The sequence below is a fragment of the Penicillium digitatum genome, chromosome 1, assembly GCF_016767815.1.
Source record: "Penicillium digitatum chromosome 1, complete sequence".
Lineage (NCBI taxonomy): Eukaryota > Fungi > Ascomycota > Eurotiomycetes > Eurotiales > Aspergillaceae > Penicillium > Penicillium digitatum.
This window is the reverse complement of record NC_089384.1, coordinates 704,654-722,209: the sequence shown is the minus strand read 5'-3', so window position 1 is coordinate 722,209 and position 17,556 is coordinate 704,654. Positions and strand designations below refer to the sequence as shown.

Here is a 17,556-nt window from a genome sequence, read left to right as displayed (position 1 = left end):
AAGTTTTTGATATACAAAGCTGAAAGGTCCCGAAGTGATGTAATTGACGTTTGTGCCTGGGGCATCCATCACATGCTTTCTCCGCAATTCGTTGTTACTGTTGTGACTGGGTTGGTGAAACGCCGAAAGTCTTATAATGATGGCCTTCCGGTCCTTTTCTCCCTTCCAGGGGATGTATATAGGCTCCTCAATGTGGCCCTCACTATTAACGTTGCTCGCGCTGCCTATCCTGGCCGTCATCTCTATCCCACTTATTCTCTCAGCATGGGTTACAATCTCCGCTGCGCTTTTTGCATTGATACTGAGACTATCAGTAGTCTGTGTTGAGCTAGCATATGGATTGGCCATGCATTTTTTTTCAGTGCCAACTTCATCTACCTCGTCACTGTTGACATTTGCGGCCTCAGAGCCTGCAACTCCAGCTACTGGTAGATCAAGAAGGAACTCTAGCCAAACGACAACACATCCACGAAGGACAGACGACTCTTTCAGTTCCTGGGCCATAAGTACAAGTCTGGATGACCCAGAAAGCCGCCAAATGAACTCTTATGCACGAAGCATGATCGAGGCCCATCACTTGACTACCCCAACATCCGTCTACGGCCTGCCTATAGGCGGCGATGAAAGACGAGACTTCGAAGGTGTAGGTGGATGGCGCTCGTACCGGTCATCCAAAACAAACAGCTCGCATAAAACACATGAGAAAGCCATAAACTCGACTCCGTCCTCTTCGACACATAGCACCGGCGGCGACATTGATCCAGACGCAGACATCGACGCAGAAGAGCGAGCCTGGCTCTCTCTGAATAACCGTCTCGAGCTCCCCTCGCAACTCGTCACGCTAAGCACAAGTATCCACTCCGGAAGCTCCCTGACCAGTCCTGAAAGCGCCGACTGGCACAGTAGCCGCAATCTCCAGTCACTCAAGGGAGCAATGAGCTCACAGAGCATTTACAAAGAGAAACAACTAGACGGGTCAAAACACCACCACCGCTCACTCACGACTTCCACGCTGACGACCTCTGACCGGCGCACGGGAGTGGGACTCTCGGCGCTGTTAACCCGGCCTGATAACGCAGCTGTTCATTCGGGGGAGCACGACCAGTCGATGTTGCCGTCAACAGCACGACTAACGGACCCATTAATAACGCCCCAGCCATACGCACGGCTAGATTCAAACTCGAAAGCACAGTTGCGGGCTCGCCCGCGCGCTTTCCCTGCTAGCGGTGCGCCGTTTACAAGCTCCTATCTCTCCAGCTTCGGGGATGGGGTAAGCCACAGCTTCGGGAGCAATAGCAGGGGAGGGGCTTTTGCCAACGAGGGCGGTGGTTATTTTTCTCTGAGGCGGCCTGGGTCCTCTGGTAGCCACATTCTCTCTGAAAAAGTTAGCCCTAGTGCCAGTGGTTATACGACTCCCGCGGTTGATTTGTCGACTGAGGGGCCTGATGCTTCATCAGTGAGGCTAGCGCGCTTGATGGCGCATTACCCCACTGGCCCTAGGCATCGGAGACAAAGTATCTCTGGGCCGAATTTGAGGGGACCCGCTGCTGGGGATCGAGCTGGATGAAGCGTGTTGTTCTTCTTTCTTCATTGGGAGGCGCGAGGAGCACAAATCATTAAAAAAAGGTGCCATGAAAAGCTGTTTCTCCGAATGGAGTATTCATGGCAAGTGTTATTAATTCTGTCCAAGTCTATCTAGTCAGTATGTTCCCTACAGAATAGTAGCCACGGAAAAGAGGGAGAGAGGCACATAAACACCAGTGGGCACAAAAATAGAGAAAAAGCCACAATAAGCGAGGGACGAAGGTATTCAGCATGAAAGGTCAACTTCACACCCCAGTTCTAAATTTGATAGAACATTGTTCACGAGAGAGGGAAGGAAGCCGTATCCACACCATTACTGACGGCTTCTCTCCCTCTGGTTGACCTCTTCCATCTCGGCCAGCACGATACTGTTGAACTCCTCCCAGCCATCGAGGTACAAATGGTGGCCAGCTTTATTCACGACGACTACCCTTGAGGAACCTTCATCGGCACGCTGCTCCTCTGGGGTTGCCTTTTCTAGGACTTTGCGCTTTTCTTCTTCCAACTTAGCTGCTGCTGCATGACCACCTGAGACATCCATCCAGTCGTGATCACCATACATGAATACGACGGGGAGACCATTCTCGCGCCGAGCGGGCGCCAAGAATTCCGATGAAGTAGCGGCGGTGGGGGCGGGTTCTTTATCAGAGGGCGTTGACGAAGTGGTAGCGGCAGCAACTGGATGAATCAGTTGTCTTCCGAGGCCGTGGACACGGTGGATCAGAGGACTGCGAGCAAAAGCACCGGGGGCAAGAATGTATGCTAGGGCATACTCGCCGCTGCCGCGAAGACTAAAGATCGAGTATGAATAGTCGTGGAGTGCCTTAGCTTCCTCGGCTGGTAGGTGGGAAAACCGACGAGAAGTCCATCCGGACACGAGACGTGGCCCTAAAGGACCGGCCCAACGCACCAGACTGAAGGGGGAGATATTGGCGTCCCACAAATACGAAAACCACTTGGGGAGATTCCGTCGCGGGGCTGGAGGTGGAACGGAACCAGCCGAAAGTGGTTGGCGCCCAGTGATAAAGCTACCGTCGGCTGCCTTTGGTGCTGTTCCCGGAATGGCAGCAGATGAAGTAATATCTCGCTCGTCTTGAGTAAGCTCGTTGGACAACGTGGATGCCGGAGGCTCGGCAACATCTGCAGCGATAGCGTATGGGTCCTCTGGGATGCCAACTGGGGATGCTAGGATAAGCTTGTTCAGATGACCGGGGTATTTCAGCGCGTAGGCAACCGCCATGTACCCGCCGAGGCTGTGTCCAAGCAAAGTGAAGCGATCAATCTTGCGTTTGATGCGCCATTCCTCTAAGGCATCCACAAACCAAGCCTCGGCCTCCCTGATGGCGTCTTCTCTTTCCTTTGCCTTAATTTTAAATGAAGGTCGAGTACTCCGGCCCATGCCTAGCATGTCTAGGGCATGAAGTTGCCAGCCTTTCAACCGACTCAGTGGCTCGAAATTTTTATAGAAGAAGCCAAGTCCGGCGCCGTAGCCGTGCAGCATGACCAAGTGTTGGTCTGATTCCTCGCCGATTCTCTCCACCGAGAACTCATTGAGCGCGCGGTCTTTCCCGCTCAGTTCTACCATGCTTGAGCGCCATCGGCGAGGGCCGTAGGGGTCATCAAGGGAGTTGGTGGTTACTTCACCCAGCTGATTAGGGTCTGCACTCTCGAGACTGATCGGGGTAGTGCCATTAGGGAGCTCTGTCGTCTTTCCAGTTTGGAGGTGGGTGGGGGGCTGGTGATGCAAGTAAGGCAGATAAGAGAGCACTTTATGTTCGGCTGCTGCTGCAGGTATACGAGCCCACTACATAAAGCAAATCATCAGCGGAAATGCGGCAATAGGGGCTACTAAATTGTGGCTTACCCATTGACTGAAGCCTTCGCGGTATCCCAACGGGAAAAATGCGCGCGCCGCAGCCGCACCGGCAGCCTGAGTCGCGTGTGGACTTCCCGAGGTCCTCTCTGGGTTATTTTCACCTGGGCGCTGGTGGCGCCCATGGACGTCCTCGTGGGACGAGTTGAGTGATTCTGACGCCATTGAAGACAGTAGTTGCCTCCGAGGAAGGGTGGCAAAGACGACTGAGCGAGGTTTAGCCTGGCGTTGAGGGACTGAAAAGGGAAAGGCAAGTCGTGAAGCTATGCCTGCGGTTCGTAAGGTGGGAGAACAAAGGGTTTCTACTAGCCCAAGTTGAACGGTGGCGCTCATGGACGTATAAGAAGGATGCGCGGAGACAATTCGGTCACTCCGCTTAACCCCGGTAGACCTAACATGCGCACCGGGAAGAAGAGGTAATGTCCGATGGAAGAGAGCCGAAGAAACTAAAAAGATGATTGTATCGCCTAAGGGGCAATGTGGTCAAACCAGAATAATTTGTGTCGAGAGAAGTCAAGTCAACTGGGCAGATGATGTCGATTTAACTTGGCTTTCCTGTCAACTTCCCTTCCCGCCTTTCTCTCCTCTTCACATGCGATGACACTAATGACACTCGCTCTGGGCCGAATCGGCCAAGTTCTGATTTAATTTTAATTGACCTTTACTTTTCCTATTCTGTTCTCATCTTGGGAATGTTTTTAAATATGGCTTCACCTTTAGACCAGATGGTCAAGGGTGCCCCAACACCGGATGCTCGTGCCTCATTAACCCCAGAGCCGTTGAACTCCTCACGATCATCTCAAGCTCGCCGTTCAGGTTCCTCCCCTCAACGTCCTTCGACGCCAGACCCGCTGGCACACCTACCCTCCTCCCCGCCCCAGATCTACCTAAACCTCTTAATACTCGAAACCTCGCTGCGAGCCCAATATCTGGCCCTGCGCGAGCGTCGCCGCCAGAACACGTTCTTCCTACTTCTACTAGCCGCTTGGCTTGCTCATTTTTCATATGCCCTTTTCCTTCGCCCACGTGAAGATGGCCGCGGGGTCGGCGGCTCTGTCTACTGGGTCGTGGAGATGGCGGAGAGAGTCGCCCTGCTCGGCGGGGTGGTTACCGCACTGCTCGTTTGGGGCACAGGGCAATGGGAACGAGGAATCAGATGGCCTCGGCGCTGGCTCGCTGTCTCCAATCGCGGCCTGCGAGTGATGAACACCAAGATCATTATCATCCGTGGCCCCTTCTGGCAGGAGCTACTGTCCTACATTTCATTCCTGTTCCCGTTTTCCGTCCCATTCTTACCCTCCCCAACTGGAAACTACCATTTTGTGGAGCAGAGCCTCTCGGATAGGCGCGCTGGTGGTGGTCGGCAGCACTATCAACAGTACTACAACCGCACCTACACCGAGTCCGGCTTGGTAGAAGAAGACCTCAGCCCGGGAGGCGACTGCATCCGTCTCCTCCTGCTACCCAAGTCCTTCTCCCCTGAATTTCGCGAAAACTGGGACAATTACCGTACAGACTTCTGGGAGAAGGAAAATGAGCGTCGCGCCCAGCTACGTCTCAAACTACGCGAGCGGAAGCACCACCTCGCCCAAACAGATGAAGGCTGGCTCAACCGACTCGGGCTTGGCTGGCGCGCCTCCCAACGCCGCCGCATGGTCGCAGGAACCCTACACCGCTCAATCGAGCCGGATTTGAAACACCGCCTAGGCCACGGCCACCACTCCTCTACGAAACCCAACCAGGAACAACGTGGTACCTCCTCCCGCCGCAATGCTCGCTCCGAGTCCAATTCCCGTACCTCATCCCGCAGCACCACCCCCGTCGACACCGGCATCGAAGACCGTCCCCCCTCTCGCTCTTCCACTTCGAGTCGGCCTCGCCGCGGAAGCACTGCCTCTGGACAGGACGCGAGCCCGCAGCAGCGGAAACGAAAGGGCTCGACGCTTCGGCCGGGCCTGTCGCCTCTCATGCAGGCGCAGATCAGAGAGGGTGTAAGGACCTTGTCCTTCTCATCGGACGACTCTGTGTTGCCTATGGGTATGATTGAGAAGAATAAAGAGGAGGCTATATCAAATTCCGTTCCGGGATTGTAATACTGCGCTGCACCTTAGCACGAAACTTTCATGCTTAAGCTGCTCATAACTCTATACCCTGTTTTTTTTTTTTGTCTCTCTCATGTTTACCAGACACTTGTTGCTCAGAGCGCTGTCTTTGCAAACTTACATTAACCATGTCTGCATATCCTTTAGAGTGCGGTGTCGTCGGTGCCATAGAAACCCCTAAACACCTCGCCTATGCATGCTATTGTGTTGTATTTAATTTATTCAGAAAATTCCCTTTTACTGCATCTTTTTAGTGTCAAACACACAAATCACTGCTAATCACATCACATGGCATAACAATTGTAGTTGAGCTAAGCGTGGGACTACCACTCAAGTTTTCATGCAAGTCAAGGATCAAGTATTCATTCATATCTCTCGTATTGAGTCCACTGATATTCCCTCGTAAACCCACTCCATACGCCAAACACAAAAAACTTGCGATGATATCAATCCCAATGCAATGACAAGAAAGCATGCTCATAAAATTAGATGCCGGCAAATCCAGCATTTTCCCCTCGGGGAATTTTCCACGAGGAGAAAAGTATAGATAGTGCCACATAACCCAGATAGATTAGACCCGGTACACATCTTCTTCGTCCTCGAGGTACATCAGGATATTATCGTCATTCATGACCCGCAAGGCCTGGATAGCCTCAGGGCGGGAGAAGACGTGTGAAGCACCCAGTTTGGGCGATTCCCGGATAGCAGCATTAACAGCATTGATCAAGTCATCGATCTTGCTTGTATCGCTATCTTTGAACACGGTCTTTCCCATGAGCGGGCCTAGGGTCTGTCTGAAGACTGTCATGCGGGCAGGGGTGATCGGGACATCTGTGGAAGTAGACTGTGAGTCTTTCTGAGACTCGATAAGCTGCGAGGCTGGCTGCGACGACGCCATTGACATCTGGGAGTCAGTCTGGGTTTGGGTGCGAGCTGCCTGGCTCGAACGCAAGCGTTGAGCGCGAGGGCTGGCTGTGTATAGGCTGTCTGGGTCTTCATCCTCATCTGGGACTGGAACGCTAGATTGCGTTGCAGTGCCGCGAGTGCGTGCTGTGCCAGTGCGTCTACCCGGTGTGGCGGTTGATGTGTTGCGGGCGGTGATGTCATCATCGGAGTTGTCGTCGAGTTCGGCATCGCTGTCGTCGTCAGAGGAATCATCGAAGGTGGTTACCTTGCGTCTCTTCCGGCGCTCGTCCTCGACCACTTCCTTGAACATGGCGAAGCGCAGGATGGCCTCGGCATGTTTGGCATCCTTCTCGTCTACTCGATTAGAAAGGCGAGCTTTGGCATGTGCGGTGGACAAACGGATCAGTGTCTCCAGGGTACGAGGGGTGATGGGTGATGTGCGACGCTTGTTGCCGGTGAGTTCATCGTTTCGAAGAGCAGAATAGGTGGCAATGACATGGTCGGCGGCACCCTTGGTCAAGACGGGCATAATACGCTTCTTGGCGTATTGGATGTACTTCTTGATGAAGGGAATACTGATAATTTCCACATTCTTGCCACGGCGGCGGCCAGCATTGGCAGCGTCAATCATACCACCATGGAGCATGACATTAAACTTCTCGAACACCTCACTTGGCGCGTTGGCATCTTGACGGTCTTCAACACCCACACCCAATGTTTGGTTGAGCTGCTCTCGAACGGGCGCGCCCTCTTCTGTGCCAGGCTGGCGGTAACGGTGCATGCGTAGAACGTGCTCTGAGATAATTCGGTCATGGGCATCCTCAATATCGTCGGTCACGACAAACAGCAAATCGAAACGAGAAAGCAAGGAGTCGGGGAGAGCAATGTTCTTATGCGGGTCCTTGTGGGGATCATATTGGCCATAAATCGGGTTGGCTGCTGCAAGGACACTGCAGCGAGCGTTCAAGCTTGTGTGAATACCTGCTTTCGCTATTGTGACGGTCTGCTGTTCCATGACTTCGTGGATGGCGACACGATCGACATCACTCATCTTATCGAATTCATCAATACACACCACACCACGGTCACCGAGGACCATAGCACCAGCCTCCAGCCGACGTTCGCCGGTTTCTTTGTCGGACGTAACCGCAGCAGTCAAACCGACACCGGAAGAACCACGACCGGTAGTAGCGATTGCCAGAGGCGCGGTATTCAACACGAAACGAAGAAGTTGGGACTTCGCAGTCGAAGGATCACCGACCATCAGAATATTGATATCACCACGAAGATGGGTCCCGTTATCCAAGTTCTTCTCCATTCCACCAAGAAGCATCAGGAGGATGGCTTTCTTGATGTAGTCATGCCCGTGGATGCTAGGAGCCAGAGACTTGGACAACAGGTCGAACACGTTCTTCTTCTTAGCAATCTGATTGATGTTTCGAATGTCGGTATCCGTAAGTACGGCCTCCGCAATACCCCCACCGCTCTTTGAAGATAATTGAACAATGTTGTTCGCCATGACGACGGTGCGGAACGTTGACGAGCCACTTCCTCCGTTACCAAGGGTACGATAGATACCGACCAACTGGATTCTATCACCAGGTTTAGCAGTGTCGACGAGATCGTCATCCAAAATGACATCGACACTTCGGGGTAATTGTCCTGCCGGGGCACGTTCAGGCATTTCTTGGATAGAAATCGATTGGTGGTCGAGATATGTTGAGTAGCCGTACTCGGTGATAAGCTAGAAATTTAAACATCAGTCTCATAAGGCTTTTAAAATTTTCTGAGCTAGACTCACCGGGTTCTTTTCATCGTCCTCTTGAGGGTAAACGTTCAAACTGGTTGCACCGCTGGCACTCATAGTTTGATCACGATATTTTCTAGCAACAAACCGATCCTTCCTTTCGACATAGTGAACACTTTGGACAACCTTAGGGCGTACCAGAGAGCATTTTGTCACAATGCCCTCGAGCGAGACCATGTGGTTCAATTGTTCCGAGCCCAGTGTTCGCGGATTGCAAGAGAATTCTCCGAATGCACCAACGTAGGCGCAGTAGTAGTTCTATCGATTTAGTTAGACATTCAATGCCTACTAAGAATAATCCAAAACATAATACGCACTGCTTCATCCGATGTTTCTTTAAGTGGTCGACCAGGTAAGGTTTTGACGACCGCCTTCAAGGCAGCGTCAAAGGCTTGTGAATAATCGAACGGCGAAGAGAGCAGCCTACAGCCATTAGTCGGTGGACTCAATTCCACTAGTCATGGAGGTGTGCTTTACCCATCTGCAAGCTCCCGGTTGTGTGCTCTGATTTCATCGATGCTGACCTGTCCAAAATTATCAGCACCACCTCCTGGCAGAGAATTTCGCAGATCCACGCACTGTTAGTCGTCGCGCACCCTTATTCAGCATAACCACGATATCCGCTCGATAACTGTTCCAGTTTGTTAGATGTATTTAAGATCACATGAGCTTCGAGGTCGACGAACCTGCGTGCCCGTGCATCATCTCAAAAAGAACTTTATTAGCGTAAAGAACGGCAACACATTCCTCAATGAACTTACTGGGGTCAAGAAATTCAGTTGCGGCACGCACGCGATCCTGCGCAGCCTCATCACGAAGTTGCAACCCGTCCATGATGTGTGATGCAGTATAGTGTGGTAGGAAGAAGAGTCGAGGGGCGCCGATTGGGATTTCCCGATTTGCTAAAGTGGAACGCGTGAAGTTGCACGCGTGGAAGGCGCGTCCCACAGGTACCACGTGCTTTGATGACTCAGCGAACAATTTTCAGCGGGCTATATAAGCTGCCTTCCCCCCGATCCTTTTCTTCTTCTTCAAGCGACTCTACGTGCGTTCCCCTCCCCCCAACAGTTGTGAATACCTTCGGGTTTTCTACACTGGACTTTGACACTTTCAACATTGACACTGACTTCTATCTCTCCACAGTTCAAAGAATCACTTTAGAGTAGACGTCCCCTTTCTAAACTCTTTAAAAGAGCTACAGAATCTCCACCCTTGCTGATGACTACATGTCCTCGATGCCCTAAAGTGAAACCTTTTACTTCCGCTTCGACTGTCACGCGTGCTGTTCGCAGTGTCTGTGTTTCGGTCTAGGGAGTGGTGATGATCTTGACCTGGTCTCGATGTCTGACTTCGGTCGGTCGGTCCTGGTGGGTGTCGAGGAGGTCTGAAAGGTCCTCTTCCATTCTGGTCGATGGTATGGGGTACTACTTGAGCTGCATGCCTTCTTCGTTGATACTAGATGCTTTACAATGGAATTAATTTTTCTGTGCCATGTTGTTGAAAAAAAGAACCCTATAGTCCGGTTAGATCTAAAACTTTCAATTCTGAGTGCTCAACTGATGCCCGACAGCAGAAATTTAAAGTTCATGTGCGGAAACACGTCAGAATAGTTGTTTGAGTTGCTGATCGATATGTGGCTGCAGATATTCAGTCCAACGTACAAATTTTTCAGCACTTTACCTACACTGGCGGAAGGCACAGTGACTTCGCAAAAGTGGCAACACCCCTTCTGCTACCGCCTTCCTAATTTATCACATCACTTCTCTAAATCAATAGACCGTCCTTTCTCCATTAGCTTTTAATTGGCAGATGTTTAGCCGGCAAAATTTGGGTGTCAGCACTTTTGCGTGGTGACTGTACCACAGCAAAGTCGAATACTCGTGCCAAGCGCCCAACACACCATTCCCATGTTGGTGCACCCCAGTCAACGATTAAATTTGAAATTAGGTACCTTTTGTATGGCGTGCCTATACGAAAGGTACAAACCAAAAAAAATCACGAAATAACATTTTGCTCAACCCGTTACATAGCTTAGGAAATTTTAGGTCTATTTGTTTTAATGCAAAGGTTCTACAAAGTGGTGTATTTGGCATTACCGTGGAATAGCTATAATAAAAGCAGAATCTTGAAGTTTGACGTACAACGGGTGATGCTTTTAGCATATTTCTCACACTTTTATATATAGATCAGTTGTCACTAACCTCAGTGTTGAAACGATCTGTTGAGAAAAATGGATTTTGTGAAACTTGTATTGCCTGCACCTTTTGTATGGGCGTACCATACAAAATGTACAAAATGTACATAATTTCCAAATTTAAATTCATCGTTGACTGGGGCGCATCAACATGGGAATGGGGTGTTGGGCGCTTGGCACGAGTCCATGTAGATAGATCAAAGACAAGATCAATCGGCCACTCATGTGGCCTTGAAGTCACATTTGAGAGTTTAAGATAACAGCGCGCACTTTTCCCTTCTCGGCTTTGTAGCCAAAAACTTGAAAAAAAAGCCAAGAATAACGGGTGATCTTAAAATTCTTCAACAATGTAAAAAAAAAGTGGAAAACCTAATGTATTGTACAAAACCAAATCATAAGAACCAGGATATATAAGAAACAAGCTAAAATTACATAGTCACTGTACATGGAGCACGCTGCTCACTGGTCATCGCCGGATTTTTCCCTGGGCGTCCAGGGTCTCATGTATTTTTTCCGTTCGGACAGTCGTTGTGATGATGTCCGCCCAGGTTTCACATGGAACCCGGCGATGGGCTTGTAGAGAAGGTAGGTTGGGGTGTGCAGCTTCCACTTGCGATTATCCTTGTCAAACAGTTGCCGCTCAGGAGTCGGCCTCTTGATGTCGACCTGTTGCAGCTTGTTTAATCGTCGCTTGTAGGCGTTGGCGCGCGGGAAATTCTTGTTTCTTTGCGCCTTAGCAATGAGCTCCTTGTAATTCTCGGTTCGATCCTTCCATTGTCTTGTAATCTTGTGATGTTCATTAAAGGTGGTTTCCAGGTCAACTTGGTCGTCGCGGGGAAGGATGCTCGTCAGAGAGCTGGGCATGTCATAGCTGTTATTGGGGAGCAAACCAGTAAAAGTCAACTCGTGGGCGGAAGACTTGGAGATGTGGTCACTGTTCAACACGAGAGGCTCCTCAGTCGCGTCATCAAAAGTGCGTTTATGCATGCCGCCGCTGGGACCAAGAGCACCAGAACGCGAGGAAAACACACGAGCCGGGCGTGGGAGAATATCACTTTTGGCCGCCTTGCCGCGAAGGATTGGACCCTGATATTTATCAGGCACGTATGGCATCGCGGCAACGGCATCAACGGTCTGTGGCGCAATTTTGTAGAGATTCGCCAGATGCTCATTCCCCTCCATAATGCTCGTTTGCCGGAGCCGCTGCAGTGTGCCGGCTAGTTGCACCATGGTGGGGTAATGCGGGTGCATATAATCTGGCTCAATTCTGCGCCAGTGCCTTCGGGCCAGTTTTCCCATCATCCTGCGAGGTTTTGTGATACCCGAGCGACCTTCGAGATGGAGGATTGTCACGGGGGCGTTGAGTGGTCTCACGCCGTATCCCTTGAGAAACCACGACCAACCAGGGAAATGAGCAATGAACTTCTCTTCAAACAGTCGAAATGCTTCCACATTGTCGGGATAATTATCAGATGCTGCAAGCACCCTAACATAGGTTGACCAGTTGAAACCAGTCAACGCAAAGCCTGCTGTCTGAACTTCGGCCACAACTTGATGCATCCTCTTGAACATGCCCCGGGAAGCCAACGACTTCAGGTAAAGCGAAAGTGGATAGTCTAGGATGAAGCGTTGGGCCGGAATGATTTTCGGCTTTTCTGATTGGGTGGTGGATAATGAAAGAATTGACGGGAGATGGGACTCGGCTGGCGCTGGCGGGGTTGACATCGGCGACCGAGCAGACAAGATTTTGTCAAGGTCACAGGTACCAGCTGTCTTGCTCACATTTGCCATAATACTGGCCCAGCACTCTTCCACTTTTTCGTGGTTCTGGGTTTTTGAATAGGCTTTCATGACGGCTTTGATGAAGTCAATCGGTAATGATCCCAATTCATCACTGTCCAATGATCCTGCAGTTCGTCTGGATTCCATGTAATGATTGAAGGTTTGAAGTGCCTTCTCGGCGCCAGCTTCGGTGCCATATGCGTCGACCAGCCGTTGATAGTGCGTGGCAGTGAAAGAATCAAGAGCAAATCCCTCTAACGGTTTAGATAATCGACTGTTGGCTGGCGACGGATCGGCATTGAATTGTGCGATTGATTCAGAAAGTGTCTTTTCTGCGTTCTCCAAGACGATATCTTCAACGGGAGTTTGAAGATCTTTTGCGTTTTCCACGTCTCTCGTGATCTGCATTCTCAGGTTCAACAGGCTTGCCTCCATCCCAACTCGACCGAACCGTGCTTGCATTTCGCGGGAGATGACGTGAACCATATCACGGTTCCGTTGCTTCACGTATCCAAGCAAGAGAATAGAATAGTGGTGCTCGGTGGGTTTCAAACCGGCTTCGTGCATCTTCCTGAGAGTAGTCTGCGCACGATCCACCTGCTTAGCATAGACATAAGCAAGCATAATAGCCGCGTAAGTCATTTCATCCGGTTTCAAGCCTAATCGTCCCATGCGGTCAAGAACGCGTCGGAAGGAAAACTTTGACACCCTGAATGCATAGCGCATTAGAAGAAAATTCCACATTCGCAAGGGAGACCCTCCCACCGCTAAGTCCCAGCTGCTTGCGACAAGCTCTTCTGCATGACCTAGTTGACCATTCTTACAGTACGCCTGAACAGCCGTATCAAGCATTGGCCTTGTGATTTGAACTCGACTTTTTTGCGCCTCTTTGAGCAATTGACGAATAGCTTCGACGTCACCTCGCTGGGCAAAAATCCCCATCAGTGTGCCGAATGTGTACGAGTTTGGAGGTACAAAATTCTCTCGCATTTCCGAGAAGGCAGAAATAGCACCTGATAAATCCTTGGCAGTGGTGTGCGCCAGAAGCAGTATATTCCAGCAAACTGTGTTCAGCGGGAGGCCAAATTCTGTAGGAATTCGATCGAATTGTCGCCGTGTTTCGCGCACATCACCTAGCCTTGCGTGAACGGCAAGAAGGGGGGTCACCGACCTTTGAGACTTCGGGCTGCCATGATCTGCAAGGAACCTGTCGAACAAGTGTTGGACAGTTCTCACATCCCCAGTCTTGGAAACCGCATTCATGGCGTCATTGTACGAGTTGATGCTTGGTCTTTTAGATCCAGAAAAGTGCGCCTCTTCGTCCAAAAAGTATGGTATGCTGTGGGTCATCTGGAATTTCACCAAGCGTTCCATGATAGACTGAATCGTGTTCACAGGTATCTTTGCATCCGGAAAATTCGAACGCAAGTGGCGATAAATGAGAATGAGCGCGACAAATTCTGACCTCTGCTCTGACCGTAGGAAGACGTCTATCAAATGAAGATAGTGTTTGTTGGTTACAAAACCAAAACGATTGTAATTGCGCAACAGTGAAAGCACAGTTCGTATCGGTGTTAGTTTGACTAAGTCAGGAGACTTGACAAAGTGTTCGAATAGACGCCAAGCAAAGTCTTTCTCGGCAGCAGTAAGATTCTTGTAGTTGATTGACAGGTTCTTCTCTAAATTAAGAAGATGCCTGGCAAGGGAATATTCAGAAAAGTGAAAACGATCGAGTCGATCCAGCAATGAGTCCAATGGTGGTCGCTCGTTTTCAGGGGTCTCCAACAGGGAGCTCCAGAATGTGCGGATTTGGGGCCATTGTCTGTATCTCACCATGTGCACCAGGCCCATCGAGATGATCTCTTGAGAAAATGGCATGGAAATGGCTTCCTGGCAGATGGATTCCAAATGGAAGGGGGTTTGAGCTGGTAATGAACGAAGCCGTGATCTTATAATGTTCTTGAAGTCTGACTCGGTGCGATCTTCGGGCGAAATTCCGTTGAAGAGTTCCCATGCTAGTTTTTGATTCTTTTTTTCAGATGATTTACTCATATAAGCACAAAGTGCGGACTTGAGTTTTGGCGGGTATCCAGCTGCAACATACAGCACCCAAGCTTTATCAAATTCAGTGCCATTCTTTCGAAGGAAAGAGTGGAGGGCTGCGCTCGCCTCCCCGTCCTTATCAAGAGATTCTGGATCTTGAAGCCCTTGGCTCCGGTCGGATGCATCCTTGTGGATACATGAAGTCTTTGGGGTAGCTTGTTGAAGATGTGAAATGGAAACGTAAGATCTTGAAAAGCCCAAGCTTGATCTGCTCCGAAATCCAGTCCTGTTTTGGGAGCGAGGCAAACGCGAAGCTACCAGAGTTTGAGCCTGCCTAGGATATAAAAATTCGAGCAATGGCCCTATCCCATCGCCTGACTCTCTGCTTTCATGTTGATTGCTAATAACGAGAGACGATCGTTGGCCTGATGCTTGCAAAAGCGCGATAAACCACTGAGGAGCGTCTGCTCCAGCGCCATTGTGCTTCCAGAAATGATCAGACAGACAGCTTTTGTTTCGGATCACGCCATTGGAATCTTGAAGGAAACGCCGTCCCGCGTTCTCGAGGCAGCCTGTTGCACGTTCGAGCATCACCCTCAATCGTAGTGCCAAGCCGTAAGATGCCGTTATGATATCGTGGTCTGTATGGTATTGGGATCAAAAAGTCTGTCTGAGTAACTCTTGTGTCAGAAAACCGTCTTAGCCTTGAGAATGACAAGCAATTGAGCAAGTTGTCCTTGGTGGTGCCATTCGTACCAAGGAAGGAAAACGGGAATCGCCGACTGATGGAACACAATGTTGCTCACATACAGGTCCCGGACATGAATATTCAATCAAACCAAGGTACTTGAACCTTGATTTGAACAAAAAAGGCAATGGTAAATCCGAGGTACCATACAATATAAGCTTGGAGAACACAAGGCAAAAGATTCGGAGATGCATGAAATTGCCGGGGTTTCACCGCCTTTACTGAGCCACCACTTCAACCGTGTCCCTCCCATTCTCATCACATGGACCCCAAAAAAGAGGAACAAGGAAGAAAATAACATGGAGGTCACTGATTTCATCTTCAAAGAGAGAGAAGAGGCTCTCCTTGTGGGAGATTACAACGCCTACCGGGCACACACTACCAGAAAACTGCAGAAACTCCGCAAGAAGCTTGGTCAGGCCACTGTCAAAGGCCGTAAGTACACTGTCAAACCAGCTGTGACTGCTGAAAATGTTGGAAGCAGTGTGTCGTATGTCGTTTACCCATATTTCCATTTCCCAATTACTAGTTCGACTAGTTTCTAACCTACGCTAGATATGTACATATTTTGCTTCTTAGTTCCGAACGAGCTTGGGCGCAGGCAATGCATATGAAGTCCACACATTCCGCAGATACTTCCACAAAGGGCATCTCAGGTGCTGCTCGGCGCCACATTATCTCTCGACTGAACAAGGCCACTGGGTATGCCGAGCATCTAGTCTCGCTTCTTCACGAACAATCGCTTTCTGGGTCAAGTGATATGGATATCCTGGAGAGTCGTGCTTATTTGGCAATGATTTCCGGCACTTTGTGGCTTGAAAAACGGAGATGGGAAAAGTGTCTTCAAGACTATTCCATCGCAAGGGTGATTTACACAGCTTTGGGTCAAAGGGTCAAGAGAGACGCTTTCCGGGATCTGCTCTCGGGGACTGTTGACCCTAGTCTTCGATACGCGGCTTATCAAATGAAGCTCCCCCGCTCCAAACCTACTTCATCGCTGGCCATTGAATTCTTCCCATCGGATTCGGAGATTCGTGCCGAGGTTGAGAAGATTGAACCCTCTTGTCTCGCTGAAGAAGCAGCCGGTACTAGACGAACCGCAGAGGGAGAGGTGCAGGAATTGCCCCAATCTGTCACTTGGAGATCGCGAACTGTCTCACTCGACGACGCTTCAATTTCTCAATCCCTAGCTGCTGCTTCGGCCGCAGAGGCTCGCCTCACTACTTGGCTGGCAGACGCAGGAAAGTCCGCCGCTGCTAAGGAGAAAGCTGCTGCATATGACAACGTGATCATCGCCAGTCAGGATGCTGTAGATGCTACAAAATCTGCCATCGATGACCTGGCTAGTGAGGGTGTTGATCCAAGTGACAAGAGAATGCAGGCACTGCAAATCACTCGAACTGCTGTTAATTACACTTTGGTTGGCTGGCGCGTCGGTCGTAACCGGGTGTTGTGTGGAGAAAGGGACGGTTTGTCATTTGAGGAACAGCAACCCACTACGAATGTGAGGGAAGCTGCGAAGCAAACCACAGGCAATGGCAAGAAATTGAACAAGCTCCGTGAGCGCGTTGTCCTGTATGATTCGACACTCCAGAGCTTGGAATTTATTCTCGAGCTTCCGGGTGTTGCGGCCGACTCGGCCTTTGTGCAGGATCTTGAGGCAAAGCGGCACTACTTCCGTGCTCTCAGGTATGCTTTAAACCACGATCCTTGCTGATTGTCACAACTAATCACTTGTTGTTGTCTTCTTTAGATGTCTCGCATTAGGAAGATCCCATGGAGTGCTTTCGAAGTCAAAGGAGGCTCTTGCACTGTTTTCCCAAGCTCTGGACCTCGCTACCTCCGCTTCTCCCCAGTCCGCTACAGATGCTGAAGGTGTCCCAAGGCTTGACGTATCTCGAGTTCAAGCAAGTACCTTAGAAACAACCTTGCGAGAATTGGTTGCTCAGTATCGTGGACTTGTTACTCTGGAGAATGCGACTGCCGAAGAGGCATCACAGTCAAGCCAGCGGCCAGTGGTAGAACGACTCCAACAGTTCGCAGGATCCCGACTGGACCTTAATAATTTGGTGCCGTATCCACCTCGGATGCAACCGATTCCTGTCAAGCCCTTGTTCCTTGATGTCGCATGGAACTACATTGATTACCCACGCGAAGGTGGTCAGGGACAGGAGGCTCCGGGTCAGGCACAAGCTCAAACCCAAGGTCTCGTGGAAGAAGAAACGAAAGGCCGTCGTGGATGGTTTGGTTTTGGCGGTCGCTGAAGCCCCTTGAATAGACATCATGCTACGAATACCCATTCTGATTCCTGTACTAGTAACTTTGAACGTTCACAAAGTGGTACGACATGTACGTTATCCCCAACAACGAGCACGTGCATCTAAGAACCCTTAACTACACGTTCGACCAATCAGCGATGATTCAATTCTCGGGAATTCCCTAGCCGGGGTCACGTCGTGCTGAGTAATTGTGATATGCTCATACATTACTCCGTAGTTGTGTAGTTGTCCTACTCCA

At 50.2% G+C, this 17,556-nt stretch overlaps 6 protein-coding genes across 6 annotated transcripts; 3 read left to right on the top strand and 3 right to left on the bottom strand.

The window, feature by feature from the left end:
* Positions 1 to 559: 559 nt before the first annotated feature.
* Pdw03_2567 (uncharacterized protein) lies at positions 560 to 1,567 on the top strand (the record flags this gene model as incomplete). Its single annotated transcript, XM_014681822.2, has 1 exon — positions 560 to 1,567. One exon carries the CDS (start codon positions 560 to 562, stop codon positions 1,565 to 1,567), a length of 1,008 nt encoding a protein of 335 aa, XP_014537308.2.
* Positions 1,568 to 1,897: 330 nt separating this feature from the next.
* Pdw03_2566 (Alpha/beta hydrolase, putative) lies at positions 1,898 to 3,622 on the bottom strand (the record flags this gene model as incomplete). Its single annotated transcript, XM_014681821.1, has 2 exons — positions 1,898 to 3,388; positions 3,449 to 3,622. The coding sequence occupies 2 exons, from the start codon at positions 3,620 to 3,622 to the stop codon at positions 1,898 to 1,900; spliced, it is 1,665 nt and encodes a 554-aa protein (XP_014537307.1).
* Positions 3,623 to 4,161: 539 nt separating this feature from the next.
* On the top strand, positions 4,162 to 5,550 carry Pdw03_2565 (Spo7-like protein; the record flags this gene model as incomplete). Its single annotated transcript, XM_014681820.1, has 1 exon — positions 4,162 to 5,550. One exon carries the CDS (start codon positions 4,162 to 4,164, stop codon positions 5,548 to 5,550), a length of 1,389 nt encoding a protein of 462 aa, XP_014537306.1.
* Positions 5,551 to 6,130: 580 nt separating this feature from the next.
* Positions 6,131 to 9,106, bottom strand: Pdw03_2564 (DNA replication licensing factor Mcm3, putative; the record flags this gene model as incomplete). Its single annotated transcript, XM_014681819.1, has 7 exons — positions 6,131 to 8,209; positions 8,267 to 8,530; positions 8,590 to 8,695; positions 8,750 to 8,796; positions 8,852 to 8,903; positions 8,959 to 8,977; positions 9,034 to 9,106. The coding sequence occupies 7 exons, from the start codon at positions 9,104 to 9,106 to the stop codon at positions 6,131 to 6,133; spliced, it is 2,640 nt and encodes an 879-aa protein (XP_014537305.1).
* Positions 9,107 to 10,925: 1,819 nt separating this feature from the next.
* Pdw03_2563 (Tetratricopeptide-like helical) lies at positions 10,926 to 14,882 on the bottom strand (the record flags this gene model as incomplete). Its single annotated transcript, XM_014681818.2, has 1 exon — positions 10,926 to 14,882. One exon carries the CDS (start codon positions 14,880 to 14,882, stop codon positions 10,926 to 10,928), a length of 3,957 nt encoding a protein of 1,318 aa, XP_014537304.2.
* Positions 14,883 to 15,227: 345 nt separating this feature from the next.
* On the top strand, positions 15,228 to 17,303 carry Pdw03_2562 (Signal recognition particle, putative; the record flags this gene model as incomplete). Its single annotated transcript, XM_014681817.1, has 3 exons — positions 15,228 to 15,529; positions 15,595 to 16,728; positions 16,793 to 17,303. 3 exons carry the CDS (start codon positions 15,228 to 15,230, stop codon positions 17,301 to 17,303), a joined length of 1,947 nt encoding a protein of 648 aa, XP_014537303.1.
* Between the last annotated feature and the right edge of the window lie 253 nt (positions 17,304 to 17,556).